General features: G+C 37.4%; 1 protein-coding gene across 7 annotated transcripts in view; it reads right to left on the bottom strand.

Annotated features, from left to right (window-relative positions):
• Positions 1 to 13,442, bottom strand: part of LOC138706173 (uncharacterized) — a 381,089-nt gene that overhangs the window by 82,281 nt on the left and 285,366 nt on the right. For all 7 annotated transcript variants that reach the window (XM_069835182.1, XM_069835189.1, XM_069835183.1 and 4 more), the window contains one exon: positions 11,792 to 11,942. In XM_069835182.1, coding sequence (XP_069691283.1) covers positions 11,792 to 11,842 — 51 coding nt within the window. In that variant the 5' untranslated portion in view covers positions 11,843 to 11,942. The remainder of the gene's footprint in view (positions 1 to 11,791; positions 11,943 to 13,442) is intronic.

The following is a 13,442-nucleotide window of genomic DNA, read 5'->3' as shown; positions in this document are numbered from 1 at the left end:
TTATACAGAAATTGTCTTGGTTCAGTCAAACAATGGAAATTTTCTTAAAAAGTGTGAGAAGTGTGGCGGCACAAGGACATCATTTCCAACATCTCCTATGACAAAAGTAGGTGGTTATTATAATTGTACTTTACATGCACGCTCATGAGCAATTTATGCGCTTGACTTAAGAGGCTATGAATATCCGACTCTACCGGCAAACAGGCCTCCAGTCGTGACGCGCGACCGCACACTCACGGATGAACGTATTTGAAGGCTCAGTATAAAGAAAACCTACAATGTTTCGAAGGTTCGACTTAACTTCGTCTTCAGGCACCAAAAGGGTGAGAAAAATAGAATCTATTTGTCTGGATAATTTACTTGGTATCTTATTCCGTAAAAATGTCAAGTCAGAAAATAGAGACACTTAGTGAAGAGTGGTACAGTCCTCCGGCAATTATATCTAGGTTAATCTTTTCTTCGTAACCATGTGACCTTTGTTCTTTTTCTTTTCGTTCCAAAGAAAAACATGTTAAACATTTTAATCGATTTCGGCCGGCTTTGAATGAACGAATTTCGGATCCAATGACAGGCACAGCAACTACTTTTGTTAGTCGGTTATTTAACAACCCTGTATCAACTGATAAACTATTTAGCGTCGGTGAAATTGGTGTTAGCGAGATGAAATTTGGCGAGGTGAGGTCGAAGATCCGTCATGTGATTAGTGATTACATGACATTCGCTTTACAGTTGGGGAAACCTCTGAGAAAACCTAACCAGCTAATCAGCCCAAGCGGGAATCGAACCCATGCCCGAACACAATTCCGGATCAGTAGGCAAATGCGCTACCGCCTTAGCTACGCCCGTGGATCACAGTAACTACGGTACTATACAACCCAAGACGAAGAAGAGGGTTAGTGTGTTTAGGAATTGACACATAGGCTATTTCACATACAGTCAAAAACTAAAACTCTAGATAATAGTTTATGAGTATCTTTTTTATATTAATACACTAAAGTAAGGAAGAGATATACGTGTAGGCTTACACATACTTAGTACACATGAAATATAAAAATTACAGACTCTGAGAATTAATTTCTTTTATATGGGAGGGAAGGATGGGATGGACTGGAAAAGGGAGGTTTGGTATTGTATTTATAGCGTAACATTATCTGGTGGTTTAAATAACAAGAAATGAGGAACCTGTAAGTAAGATATAATCCTGTTATAAGTAAGCCACATCACACAACAAAGAAGTTACGTTCGATGGAGTGAGATGAACAGCGAGCAAGAAGACGCTTCTACTGACTGCACATTTATCAGCTTCTCTCTCCCCCATGAACCCTGTCTCCAGGGGATAATATGGCTTGGCAACAAGGGATGCTGCGCTCCAGCCCTTAATCCGGTACTGTCACCGTCCAATACACAACTTTCACCATTGTTTCTGTTATTACTTTTCTTTGTAATTAAAGACAGATTTTTTTGTGGTACACCACATCTACACACTCATATACGCTCTCTAGTTCAAGGATGTACAAAGTATACCACCTTACCATCAGTTTAATAACAATCATTAATACTAACAAAATGTCATAGCTGAAGACACATCGGTCGGCGCTAGGTTTATGGAGTCTTATCGTTACTATTTCCATGGAATGTTTGTCGTAGAAATTGCATCAATTTGGAGACCTAGAAAGATAATACCACTATATAACGTCTTTGGATAATACAGTTTTCTACAGTAGTTTTCTTTCCTTTCTAAACTCATGAAAGGATTTGTTAACTATTCTGCATAACACTGCCATCGTCCTCAGTTATCTTTACTGCTACCTTCGTCATAATCACCAATATTAGGATGACTTTCACTATCATCATCATCATCATCATCATCATCATCATCATCATCATCATCATCCTGGTCACGGCCAGCCCAGAATAAATGTTAGCTAACAGACTTATTATGACAATGCTACCTGCATAATTTTCGAGGAGGTAGAAGTGACTTCTAGAATCTAAAATATTAGGCACTTGAAAACAAACGATACATTCTTTTCGAGATAAATTTTTCCAGAGAAGTGACAACAACTAATACATACATTAGTACGAAAGCTCTACAATTTGTACAAAAAAATAGAACTGGGGTAACAATATCACGTGCTGAGGAGTGAACAGAAGTTAAAATATTACGGTACAACACATAATTCCAGTTATATTCTATTCCAATATAATGGTAAAGATGACATACCGATGATAATAATAATAATAATAATAATAATAATAATAATAATAATAATAATAATAATAAATTATAATTTAATAGCAACTTATGAGATACAGCAAGCTTATTCATTCATTCATTCATTCATTCATGAATCACTTTGATACTCTGAACTGTTCTACCCTCATCCAAAGAAATATTCTTGTCTTGTATAGTAGGCCTACTTATCACAACGCCCAAACGTTGACATCTACAGACCGATTAATTATTTAGTCCTGACAGCTCAGCGGAGCGAAAGAGGGGAAGTAATAGGAGTAGTGGGGAGAGCTCCGGAGTAGAGATAAGGGCGAGCGGTCTGTAAAGGAATGCAGTACAGCTTAATTGTACTAGAAACATACCGCTCTACCGCACGCATGACATCCGATTGCTCCGAAGACAAGCGAGTGACTAAACCAAACACCCCTTGGCGTAACTAAATGGACTCGCCTGACCCAGGCGCACATCCCCGGCGACTGTCAGGACTAAATCATCGTACTGTACTGAGGGAATTCCAGAGGCTACTTATTTTCAAACTTTTGTCGTAGGAATCCCATGGAAATGGTCGCCGAGGACGCGACGGTAATGTGAAATAACTTCAACTTGTTTTTTACAGACGATAAAAATGATTTTGGGTTATGAATAAATGTTGAAATGATGCGGAAACGGGAGTATATAAGAAAACCTGCCCCAAAAGCGTCTTTGTTAACCACAAATTCCATTTGTATCATATATCTTACTATGATAGTAAGGTTTCTACTTGTATTAGTAGGCCCTGAATATTATTTCTAGGTTACAAGAATTAAAAGAGTCGTTACCATAAATAATACGAAGACTAGATGTACATAAAGATAGAAATAGATCTTAAATTTTATTGTTCAGAAAACCCAGCATTGTTTCATAATTTTTGTTTTAAAACAAAATTTAAGAACTCGGACAAATACACAGTTATTGATAAATTCCAACAACATAAACGAAGAAGATACACCTGGACATGCCCAAGGGACGAAAGCAGATACCAGATAAATTACATGCTGGTACAGGAAAGATTCCGACATTGTAAAAAAAAAAAATGCGAAGACTTTACCAGGAGCAGATATTAACTCAGACCATGTCCTCCTGATAGGCAAGTAGATATTCGTCTGAAGAAGATAAGAGGAAGACAAGCGATGAAAGAATTGAACAGGGAAAAATTGAAGAATTAAGGAGAAAGAAGAAAATTTGAAGCAAATTTTCAAGAGAGAGCCGCTACATAGTATCCACATCTGAAAACAGTAATGAGTACTGAATTCATCTAAAAAACTGTATACAGACAACAGCAGAAGCAACAATAGGATATACAGAAGGTGGGAGAATTAAGAAACCTTGGGTAACAGGGAAAACGTTGAAGAAGATTGAGGAAAGGAGAAAATGGAAAAACACCAACACAGAAGAAGGTAGAAAAAATTACAGGAAACTTAACAACGAACTAAGAAGAGAAACTGATAAGGCGAAGAAAGAAAAATGTAAAGAAATAGAGGATCTATAGAGAAAAGGAAGATATGATTTAATGTATTGCGAAGTAAAATGTTTGGACTTCACAAATAAGAGAAGCAGATCCATGTGGTTGATAGAGGACGAAATCGGAAATGAAATGACAGATAGACCAGGAATACTGAACAGATGGACGAAATATATAGAAGAGTTATAAGACACAGGGAATCGTCCATATGACTTTGCTATAGAAGACGAAGCAGCCTTATCAGAAGACGAAAAAGGATTTTCTATTTTAAGGCAAGAAGTCGATTAGCGCTTAAGGAAATGAACAATGGGAAAGCAACAGAAGTTGATGGAATCCCCATTGAATTAGTGAAATGCTTGGGTGATGACAAGAAGGAAATTCTATCATTATGCAACGAAATATATGAACAAGGCGACTGGCCTGAAGATTTCACGGGGATAATGTTGCTTCCAATATCGAAGAAAAATAATGCAAACAAATGTAACGAGTTCAGGATTATCAGCCTGATATCATACTCGGCGAAGATTCTTCTGCGAATACTGAATCGACGTTTATATTCGAAGATGGAAGAACAGTTGGAAGAAGAACAGTTTGGCTTCACGAAGGGAAAAGGTACGAGAGATGCAACTGGATTGCTACGAACAATCGGCGAAAGATACCTAGAGAAGAATAAAGAAGTGTATATAGTATTTGTGGACTTAGAAAAGGCGTTTGCCAGAGTGGATTGGAATAAACTGATGGGGATCCTAAAGGAAATTGGTGTGGATTGAAAAGAGAGGAGGCTGTTCAGTAACCTTTATATGAAACAACGATCAAAGTCAGGATAGGAGAAGAAATGTCAGAAGGAAGTGAAATAGGGAAGGAGTACGACAAGGATGCCTTTTATCACCTACTCTGTTCAACATCTACTTGTAGGATTTAATGAAGAACTGTTTTCAGAACATGGGAGGAGTGACATTAAGAGGAAGAAGAATAAACTGTATAAGATTTGCTGGTGATATGACATTGTTAGCAGAAGAGGAGATGATACTAAGGAATATGCTACTGGAGCTAAATGACAGCTGTGATCAGTATGGAATGAACATAAATGCCAACATGACGAAGACCATGGTCATAGGAAGAAACGTAAAGAAGGTAAACTTGCGAATTCTAAATGAGGCAGTAGAGCAAATGAACAGCTTCAAATACTTAGGGTTTACTATAAGCAGTAAGATGAGCTGCTGCCAAGAAGTCAACAGGAGAATAGCAATGGCAAAGGAAGCTTTTAATAGAAAAAGAAGCATCTTCTGCGGACCTCTGCAAAAAGAACTAAGGGAGAGACTAGTGAAGTGCTTTGTGTGGAGTGTAGCATGTGTGGGGCAGAAACATGGACATTATGACGAAGTGAAAAGAAGCGACTCTAAGAATTTGAAATGTGCATATGGAGAAGGATGGAGCGTGTGAAATGGACAGAGTAAGAAACGAAGCTTGTTGGAAAGAGTGGCTGAAGAAAGAATGATGCTGAAACTGATCAGAAAGAGGAAAAGGAATTGGCTGGGTCACTGGTTGAGAAGAAACTGCCTACTGAAGGATACACTGGAAGGAATGGTGAACGAGAGAAGAGTTCGTGGCAGAAGATATCAGATGATAGACGACATTAAGATATATGGATCATATCTGGAGACAAAGAGGAAGGCAGAACATTGAAAAGACGGGAGAATGCTGGGTTTGTAGTGAAAGATCTGTCCTTGGGCAGAACACTATGAATGAATGAATATTAATCAATTCTGTAGTTTATATCTCATGACAATATAATCATAGATGACTTCAGAGTTGTTCTAACAATATACCTGCTTATGTGTTTTCACCTAGCTGTTGTTCTAACAATATACCTGCTTACGTGTTTTCACCTAGCTGTTATTCTAACAATATACCTGCTTATGTGTTTTCACCTAACTTCTTCTAACAATATACCTGATTATGTGTTTTAAGCTAGTTGTTGTTCTAACAATATACCTCCTTATGTGTTTTCACCTAACTGTTATTCTAATAATATACCTGATTATGTGTTTTCATCTAACTGTTGTTCTAACAATATACCTGCTTACGTGTTTTCATATATTACATTTTTCAGGCAGGGGATGTTTAGAGATTTCTTAAGTCTGGAATGAGAGGCGCAAGTTAACTATGTGACCGAAGTCAGCTCTTCATAACAGTAGCATCGCAAGGTCTAGACTCTAGAGTATTGTATTTTACATATATGTTTTGGAAATTTCGCCGTGAAATGAGAAAAGAACTGTCACCTAAGTTCGTTGAATGCTTTGGTACAGCCTGAGAGAATAAGCAGAAATAGTTTTTAACGTCATTTTATATATTTTAGGTATTATAAAACTATTTACTTAAATATCGACGGAACGTGTACAGACAATGTCCTAGGCAGATGCAAACGCAGGAAAAGTAAAGATTTCTTAATATAAAATCCGCTACATAGTTGCTACTTAAAGACTAACAACTCACCAATCTACCATCAACGCACCATGTCGTTTTTCACGAAAAACAAAAGCACATGCATTGATCTCTTAACACTTCAACATTGCTTCGCTCGTTTGTCGCCATTACGAATAATTAATTGAGGAAGTAGTAAAATCTCGATGGACAAAATGCTGATGGGTGGCTGTATAAACACGTGGGCATCACCTTGCGTTTGTTTACGTTGCCTTGACATTGTTTATAGGAGTACATGTGCGCTCGAGTTCCCCCCCCCCCCAAACCATCCTATCCCACTTTATTTTTTTTGCATGGACGTTGTGCCAATAAGAGGAGGACCGACGCCCCGACCTTGTGGTTCAGCCGCATAGGCCGCGGGTCTCGGTCAATACTGCGGTATTGTTATGTCAGAATTCAACACGACATGCAACTTCGCTTCATTTCCCAGACCGTCTTGAGGCATTTTGATTGTTTCTTTCTTCTTTGTGGCGTCACCATCATTACAGCCACCATCTAGCATTTCCGGCTACAGAACCAAAGGACTCGGGTTCGAATCCAGGCAGGTCCCAAAAGGGACTATATTTTCATTTATTTAATAGTAATATATCAAACATAAAACATTACATGAAAGTACTCCGAAAGAGCAAAGCTCGTGTTCGGGGACAGTATATAATATTATGTATATAGTATAAAATATTGAGTGGAGGTTAGTATAGTTTACAATCCTCACAAAAATGAGAACGAAAAGAGCAAAATGATTTAATCCTTGCTGCTGCTGCTACTGCTACTATTATTATTATTATTATTATTATTATTATTATTATTATTATTATTATTATTCAGAAGTGTGGAATTTATTAAAAATAATAGGACATACTGGATCAGTGACGAACTGAAATCTACTCGACCATAAACAGAATGCATTTATCAGACAAAAGCTCAATGCAAGGTTATCCATATAAACCTCTATCATTTTAATAACTTCCGAACAAGTAGCAAATCCGAGAATTCATCATACAGTAAATGAGTAAATGTGGGCGAATTAGAACTATATCCCTCCGTGTCACATCAAATGTTGGAAGTGTCCACATTCATTCAAATAGATCTACACCCGTCGCACCATATTCTGTGATGTTAGCTGAAGTGTATGGTTGTCAGTGTGTGTGTGTGTGTGTGTGTGTCTAATGCCTACCCACTTCACTTGCGTGATTCGGGTTCCGCATACTGCGGATAGATGGCAAGACTGTGACCCATTTTCAAGTTGCACACCACTTCGGCAGGCCACGTTATGCATTATGTGTATCAGTGAGGAGTTATGTCGTGTTATGTCGCTGAGTTTATATTTAAGTGTAATGTAGAAAATGGGTGAGGATGATGATGAAGAAGGTGAGAAAGGCCGGCACGTAGTCTACTCTTGTCGAGTAACACCAAGGGGGTCGCCGGACTTAATGTCCCCATCCGACGGACGAATTACTATCAACAGTGACATAGGTATGTCTTCTCTTCATATGCACTGCGGAGAGATTTGTGATTTAACCCAGGCATATTGGTGCACAATTTAGTGATTAGAAGTCGCCATCTCTCCTAATCCCGAGGTAGAAATTTTACTTGAAAATTAAAGCAACATTAGGCGTTCACAGACAGTAGGACTCTATGATAGTGTAGCCTAGTTAACGTTTGCAACAAGATGGAACAAACACAAACCAGAAGTAAAGAAATAAATCTCCAATTTCCTGGGGGAAAAAAAAAAACTGAACGATCTTTGGTAGGTAACAATTCACTTGAGCCACTGGATAGGACTTCTTTCATTGCAGCGGACGAAAATTGGACACAAAACAACTGTGAACAGGGCGGATCTCGGTGCGATTTTTCTGCAATAACCAGCCACTGAAATTAATGCGACTTCGGTTAGATAAATGAACGAATTAGCTACTACATGTAACGATGCTTTTTCTTTATTTTTAGGCGAAAAAAAGAATTTAAAGGTGCTATTTTTCTGTTATGCCATAAGATGGCTCGTCTGTCCTTAAAATTGAGACTAAACATAAAAGCTCTGGTCTGCAAGTTCAATTATTCGTGAGTGTTCAAGAAATGTTCACTGTAGGGGATTCAACGCTTCAATGAATAAGGTAACAGATTTGTTGATTATTTTTTTTCTGTAAATATCATGCATCATTACTGAAAAAAGATTCTTTGTAGCGTTTAAGTATATTTGGCAGTCATAGTTCACAGAAGTATCGCTTAATCTTTAGATTAGAATCCACATTATCTAACGCTAAGTTAGGCATGTTTTCTGCTGAAAAAACTGGATCTGATATATTGTTACGTTCGCCGGATAGACATCCACATTGTACGTTTAATAATGGAGAGTGGTACAGAGACAGAAACAGTTATCTTCGCTCTCTTTCGCTCCACTAATAATAGAATGGCAATTGGACAAATGCACTTTGAAGTGTTTTTTATTATTTTGTCCGGAATGGCATCATAATTATGCACTCATACAAACATCCTGACAGATGGAGCGGATAGTATGTCTTTATGAAAAGTCTTGGATGAAGGAAACAATTCCATGAACTGGAGCGGATGTAAAGTATAAACAATTTAAGTTCCTCTGTTTATTTAGAGCTTTTATGAACTTTCACACCCATACAAAATATGGAGCATTATCAAGTTTCCATATTGATTTTTCAGTGACTTGGTGTTGGCAAATCGGTTCTCTTGTTTTCCTTGCAGAAAGACAAGAAGGAGACTTTGTTGAAGTATAGTAGTGAGAGAACTAGGTCAGGGGATCGCAGCCTCCCTGCGCCAGTACCAGGTCAATGCTGCACTCCCGCTCTGCAGCGAGAGTGAGTTATCTATCGTGTGCCACCCGACCAGTCCAATATCAGCCGCCTTTACACTCGCTATTATTTAATGTTCCTTATTTCTCTGTAGATTAAACAGCTCTTGTAAGGCACAATTCAATATTTGACATATTCATTTAAAGCTCATTAATATAAATTATGTTTACATTATCATTATCCTGGATGATGGCATTCGTAAAACTTTTTTTCATTTTTGTTGATTATAAGGCTAAATTACGGATAATAGCCAAGTATGCCTATATTTTTAATACGGATTATTCACAACATAGATTGTCACCATTATAATAATTTCCATCGATTTCAACGTCGTAATGTCATCATCATCATCATTTTCACCATCACTACCACCACCACCACCACCACCACCACTGCTCTCACCATTGTTATTTACAACTTCGTCGTACCACCGGATATCCGAAGAGTTCAAGTGGAATTTGTGATGGTCAGATACGGTTTTAGGATCAGGTTTTCGAGGAATACTCACGTTTCCAACGTCGGTATTCTACCTAGTGCTCCATTAATCGTTATCTTCATTATACGTAAATCCACCTTCTACAGGAAAGTGTAATAGGCAAGCTTTTCTACATGTTCGGCGTTAATCCTAATGGAAGTCGATGATCAAGAATCAAAGTGTTCGCCATTAGAAATACGTTCAATGGTATCACTATCTTTGATACTAGTATATCTTCATCTTCCCACTGACATTGTTGTCGGCATTACCACCGTAGCCATAATCGCCATACAATCATCAATAATATACTCCAGCAACGTCACCGCCATCAACATCACCACACATTTATTTCAAGCATCGGACTCTCTAAGTAAGTTGCGGTTGTAATTGCTTAAACATCTTTCTTTCAGACGCTAATCCCTTAATACACAAGCAGAGCGGAGGGATAAGGCATGTCCTTCCTCCCCTTAGCCATCACTGTTCATTCAACGTTAAGCAGTCTGAGTATCCTCCCCCTTACCTTCGCCTTTCCTGTGTATTGTGGGTTGCATTTTATATGACGTAATTTTTGCCCATGACTGATTTACACCAACGTGACTCCGTACGCTAAGTTCTTTTTTAAACCTGTTATTCCTTGTAGCTCGCTGTAAAAATTACTACTACAGTACTTCCGCCAGCGAGTACCATATTATTCTTGATCAGTAAAAGTACGGTACGTATAGTGATGATGGCGATTAATGGGGCAAATGGTTAAATTTCAGCATAGGAAACGGAAATATGCCATGAATACCTGTCCCAAACACTGTTCTGTTCCCTATAACTTCGACTTGATTCACGGCGAGTCTGTGTACGAATTTTACAAAAATTTCGATTGTCATCTGTCATTTTTTCGGACATCAACCAAGGTTTACTTCCATACAATGCACACGTAAATGCAATCATTTAGTAAAATTTTGTTTCTTGCATTTCAGTAGGTACTCTTTTTTAAAGTTATAACTCTAATTGTCGTCTTGTTCCAATATTGTTGTTTTCATTAAGTACAATGGGTCTCGTTTTTGAAATATCATATTCCGGTGCACTCTTGTCAGATGACAAACAATCTCACTGTTTCGAGCATGATGAGTCACGCATCCGAATATGACTTAAGCCTGGGGAATATCAGTTGAGATAAGAACCGTGGTGTCAGTGGAACCAATTTGTAGTCATCGTTTTTAGGCAGGTAATGATAATGATGTAGTTGTACCTTACACAAAAGAGTAGCAAACAGAAGTGCTACGAATGTGAAAATAGTAAACAGATAAAAAACATAATTATATAAGTTTCTCAGACGCTAAATAAAATAATTATCATTGTCATTCGTTAATTTAATGTGATGTCCACAGAAAACTTCCGTGATTATTAACGGGTAGGCATATACCATCTCTGCCGATAGTCGTGTGTGCCTACATGGAAATGATGACACCATAAAGAGCAACATAAAAATTTTATATATTTTTTGTGCACACCTCACAGACACTCAATGTGCATCCCGCGTATCACACAGCAATCAAGGCTACATTCCCACTCACGCCACGCGCGCTCCAAAATATCTATTGGAATGCACTCAGTGGCACTGGAGACGCGATGTCGGAACTCAGATTATGTGGGGATTGAGGTACAAGATGATATCTTTCATGTAACCCCTTGAGAAGTCACAGAGATTCAAGTCGGAGAATCTCAGCGGGCGTTGTCTTGGTCTCAGCTCGTCCAAATCACCTTCCTGCCAGTTGTTTAAGATGTTCACGAACGTTTGCTAACAATGCTAAATGCAAAAATAACAAAAGACTAGCAAACCCGAACGAACGAAACTCATATTACGAATAACAGCTTCTATTCGATTCTGCTGCCATCTATTGTTTTCGCCGGCAATTAGACATAGCGCAATGTTCAAAAATTCTTTGAATCGTCCTTTCTTATGAAACTAATATAAAGTTCGTAATGTACACTGTTACGAAAGCATATTAGTTTGTATTCAAGGAAAGTTTCTGTGGACATACTGTATAATTTGTTCAAAGTTGTAACATGTAAGAAATTAATTCCACAATTAATTGGATTGAACTCTGGGAACAAACTCTTAGTATATAACGGATCCATCATTCGTCGTTTCGATGGCAGTCTCAGTTTTTGGGAACGATTTAACGGCATTAATCAAAGTTCAACTATATTTTACTTCAACCTAACAAATATGAAGACGAGAACCTACGGAGCAGTGCGAGTATGTTACTGATGTGACTCACCTCCGGCTCTAGCCCGTCTGGTGGATGTGAGGTCCGCGGCCCACTGCTCATGTTGACCCCCGAGCTGGGTCAGCTGCACTTGAGACGGGTCACTTCATACACCATGATGTCGTGTGGGGCGCAGACCGCAGTTTCCGAACTCGCACTCGTCCTGCAACACAATGAGAAACTTGTCAACCAAGAAAACAAGACAGGACTGCCAAATACATCACAACGAAATAACACAATTCGTTTCTGGATATCCCTAACAGAAATAGCCTATTTAATTTCAGAACAGTTTTCCTTTTTGGATTAACAAAATACACAGAGAAATCATTCGACAAAAACTAGAGATTAACAGATAAAATACTAGAAATGCTATCATGAATGTCATCTGCAAACGTTTCAGATATATTTCCAGTCTTTTTTTTCTCCTTCGACCGATAGTCCCAAAATTTTTAGAGACAATCCACATTGATTCGGTCTTGTTAACACGTCGTACCCAATTATGTTTGGATTTATTTAATCCACAATGTGTAATTCCTATTTCGTGTGGATTTTAGTCAATTATTTTGTGATCTAAGCAGTTCTATAAGACACCTCACTTCTATGTTTAATTTTGACAAGACAAACCCATGAAGTCAAATTTAGCTGTCACACAGCAATGTTGAAACTGCCAAAATGCAGTATATTTTCATTAGTGTTTTCCAAAACTTGATAGGCTTCGACATTTTATTTAACATTTATTTATTGAGATGTGGTTATTTTGGTCTGAAAATTTTTTCATCTTGAAATGTAAACTGAACACATTTGCTTTTTTAAATATTTTATTTCCAACTAAAACTGTTTCTTGTGGCTGGTTGCTCTAAATAAAGGACTGTTTTAGAATTTTGTATTGCAATTTCGTACTGAAAGCTATTAAAAGCATTTTAGAATAAATATTATCTTTATGTTTTTGAATGAATTAGATGTAACAATATAATTTATAAAGGAGTTATTATGTGGTGTTATAAAATACAAGATAATATAAAATAAATGTAGTAAAATTTTTAATCTGAGTGGAAAGTACTAGAAAAAACTCTGTACTAATCGTCGTATGATTCTAACATTTAAAAAATGAAAAAAAAAAAAAAAAAAAGTGTCTCAAAGATAACTTGATTTAAAACAATAGAAAACAATAGTGAAAACAATTCTGCATGTAACAAATAACTTCACTGAAATGTAAATGCTTGAAAACATAGTGGGATAAAAATATTGATGCGCCATTTGCTTGTAGTGTTCGTAACAATCAACCATAGTTTACGTCTCGACAAATGTGTGATTCTGTGCTACTCTTGAAAATGGTATTTCAATATTTGGGCAATAGTGTAATGCTAGAAATAGACCTGTTACGATTTGTATGCTCACTTCATTTATCTATTCATCTTATGAAGAAACAATATATATATATATATATATATATATATATATATATATATATATATATACCATTTTCAGCTTTTCCCCTTCGAAAATATTTCTAGATCTCCTTCAGTGGAGCAGCGAAATCCGAAGTGAGACAAGTGGCCAACAGGCTTGGAGCTCACGTATTCAGTTTTTCACAGCCACAACTCCAATGCAAGGACGTGTTTTCACATATCTTTAAAGTTTCTCCTCCCATTTCGCTTTCCAT

Source organism: Periplaneta americana, chromosome 9 (assembly GCF_040183065.1).
Source record: "Periplaneta americana isolate PAMFEO1 chromosome 9, P.americana_PAMFEO1_priV1, whole genome shotgun sequence".
NCBI classification, from domain to species: domain Eukaryota; kingdom Metazoa; phylum Arthropoda; class Insecta; order Blattodea; family Blattidae; genus Periplaneta; species Periplaneta americana.
The sequence above is the reverse complement of the archived record's forward strand: the minus strand, read 5'-3'. Positions and strand labels throughout refer to the sequence as shown.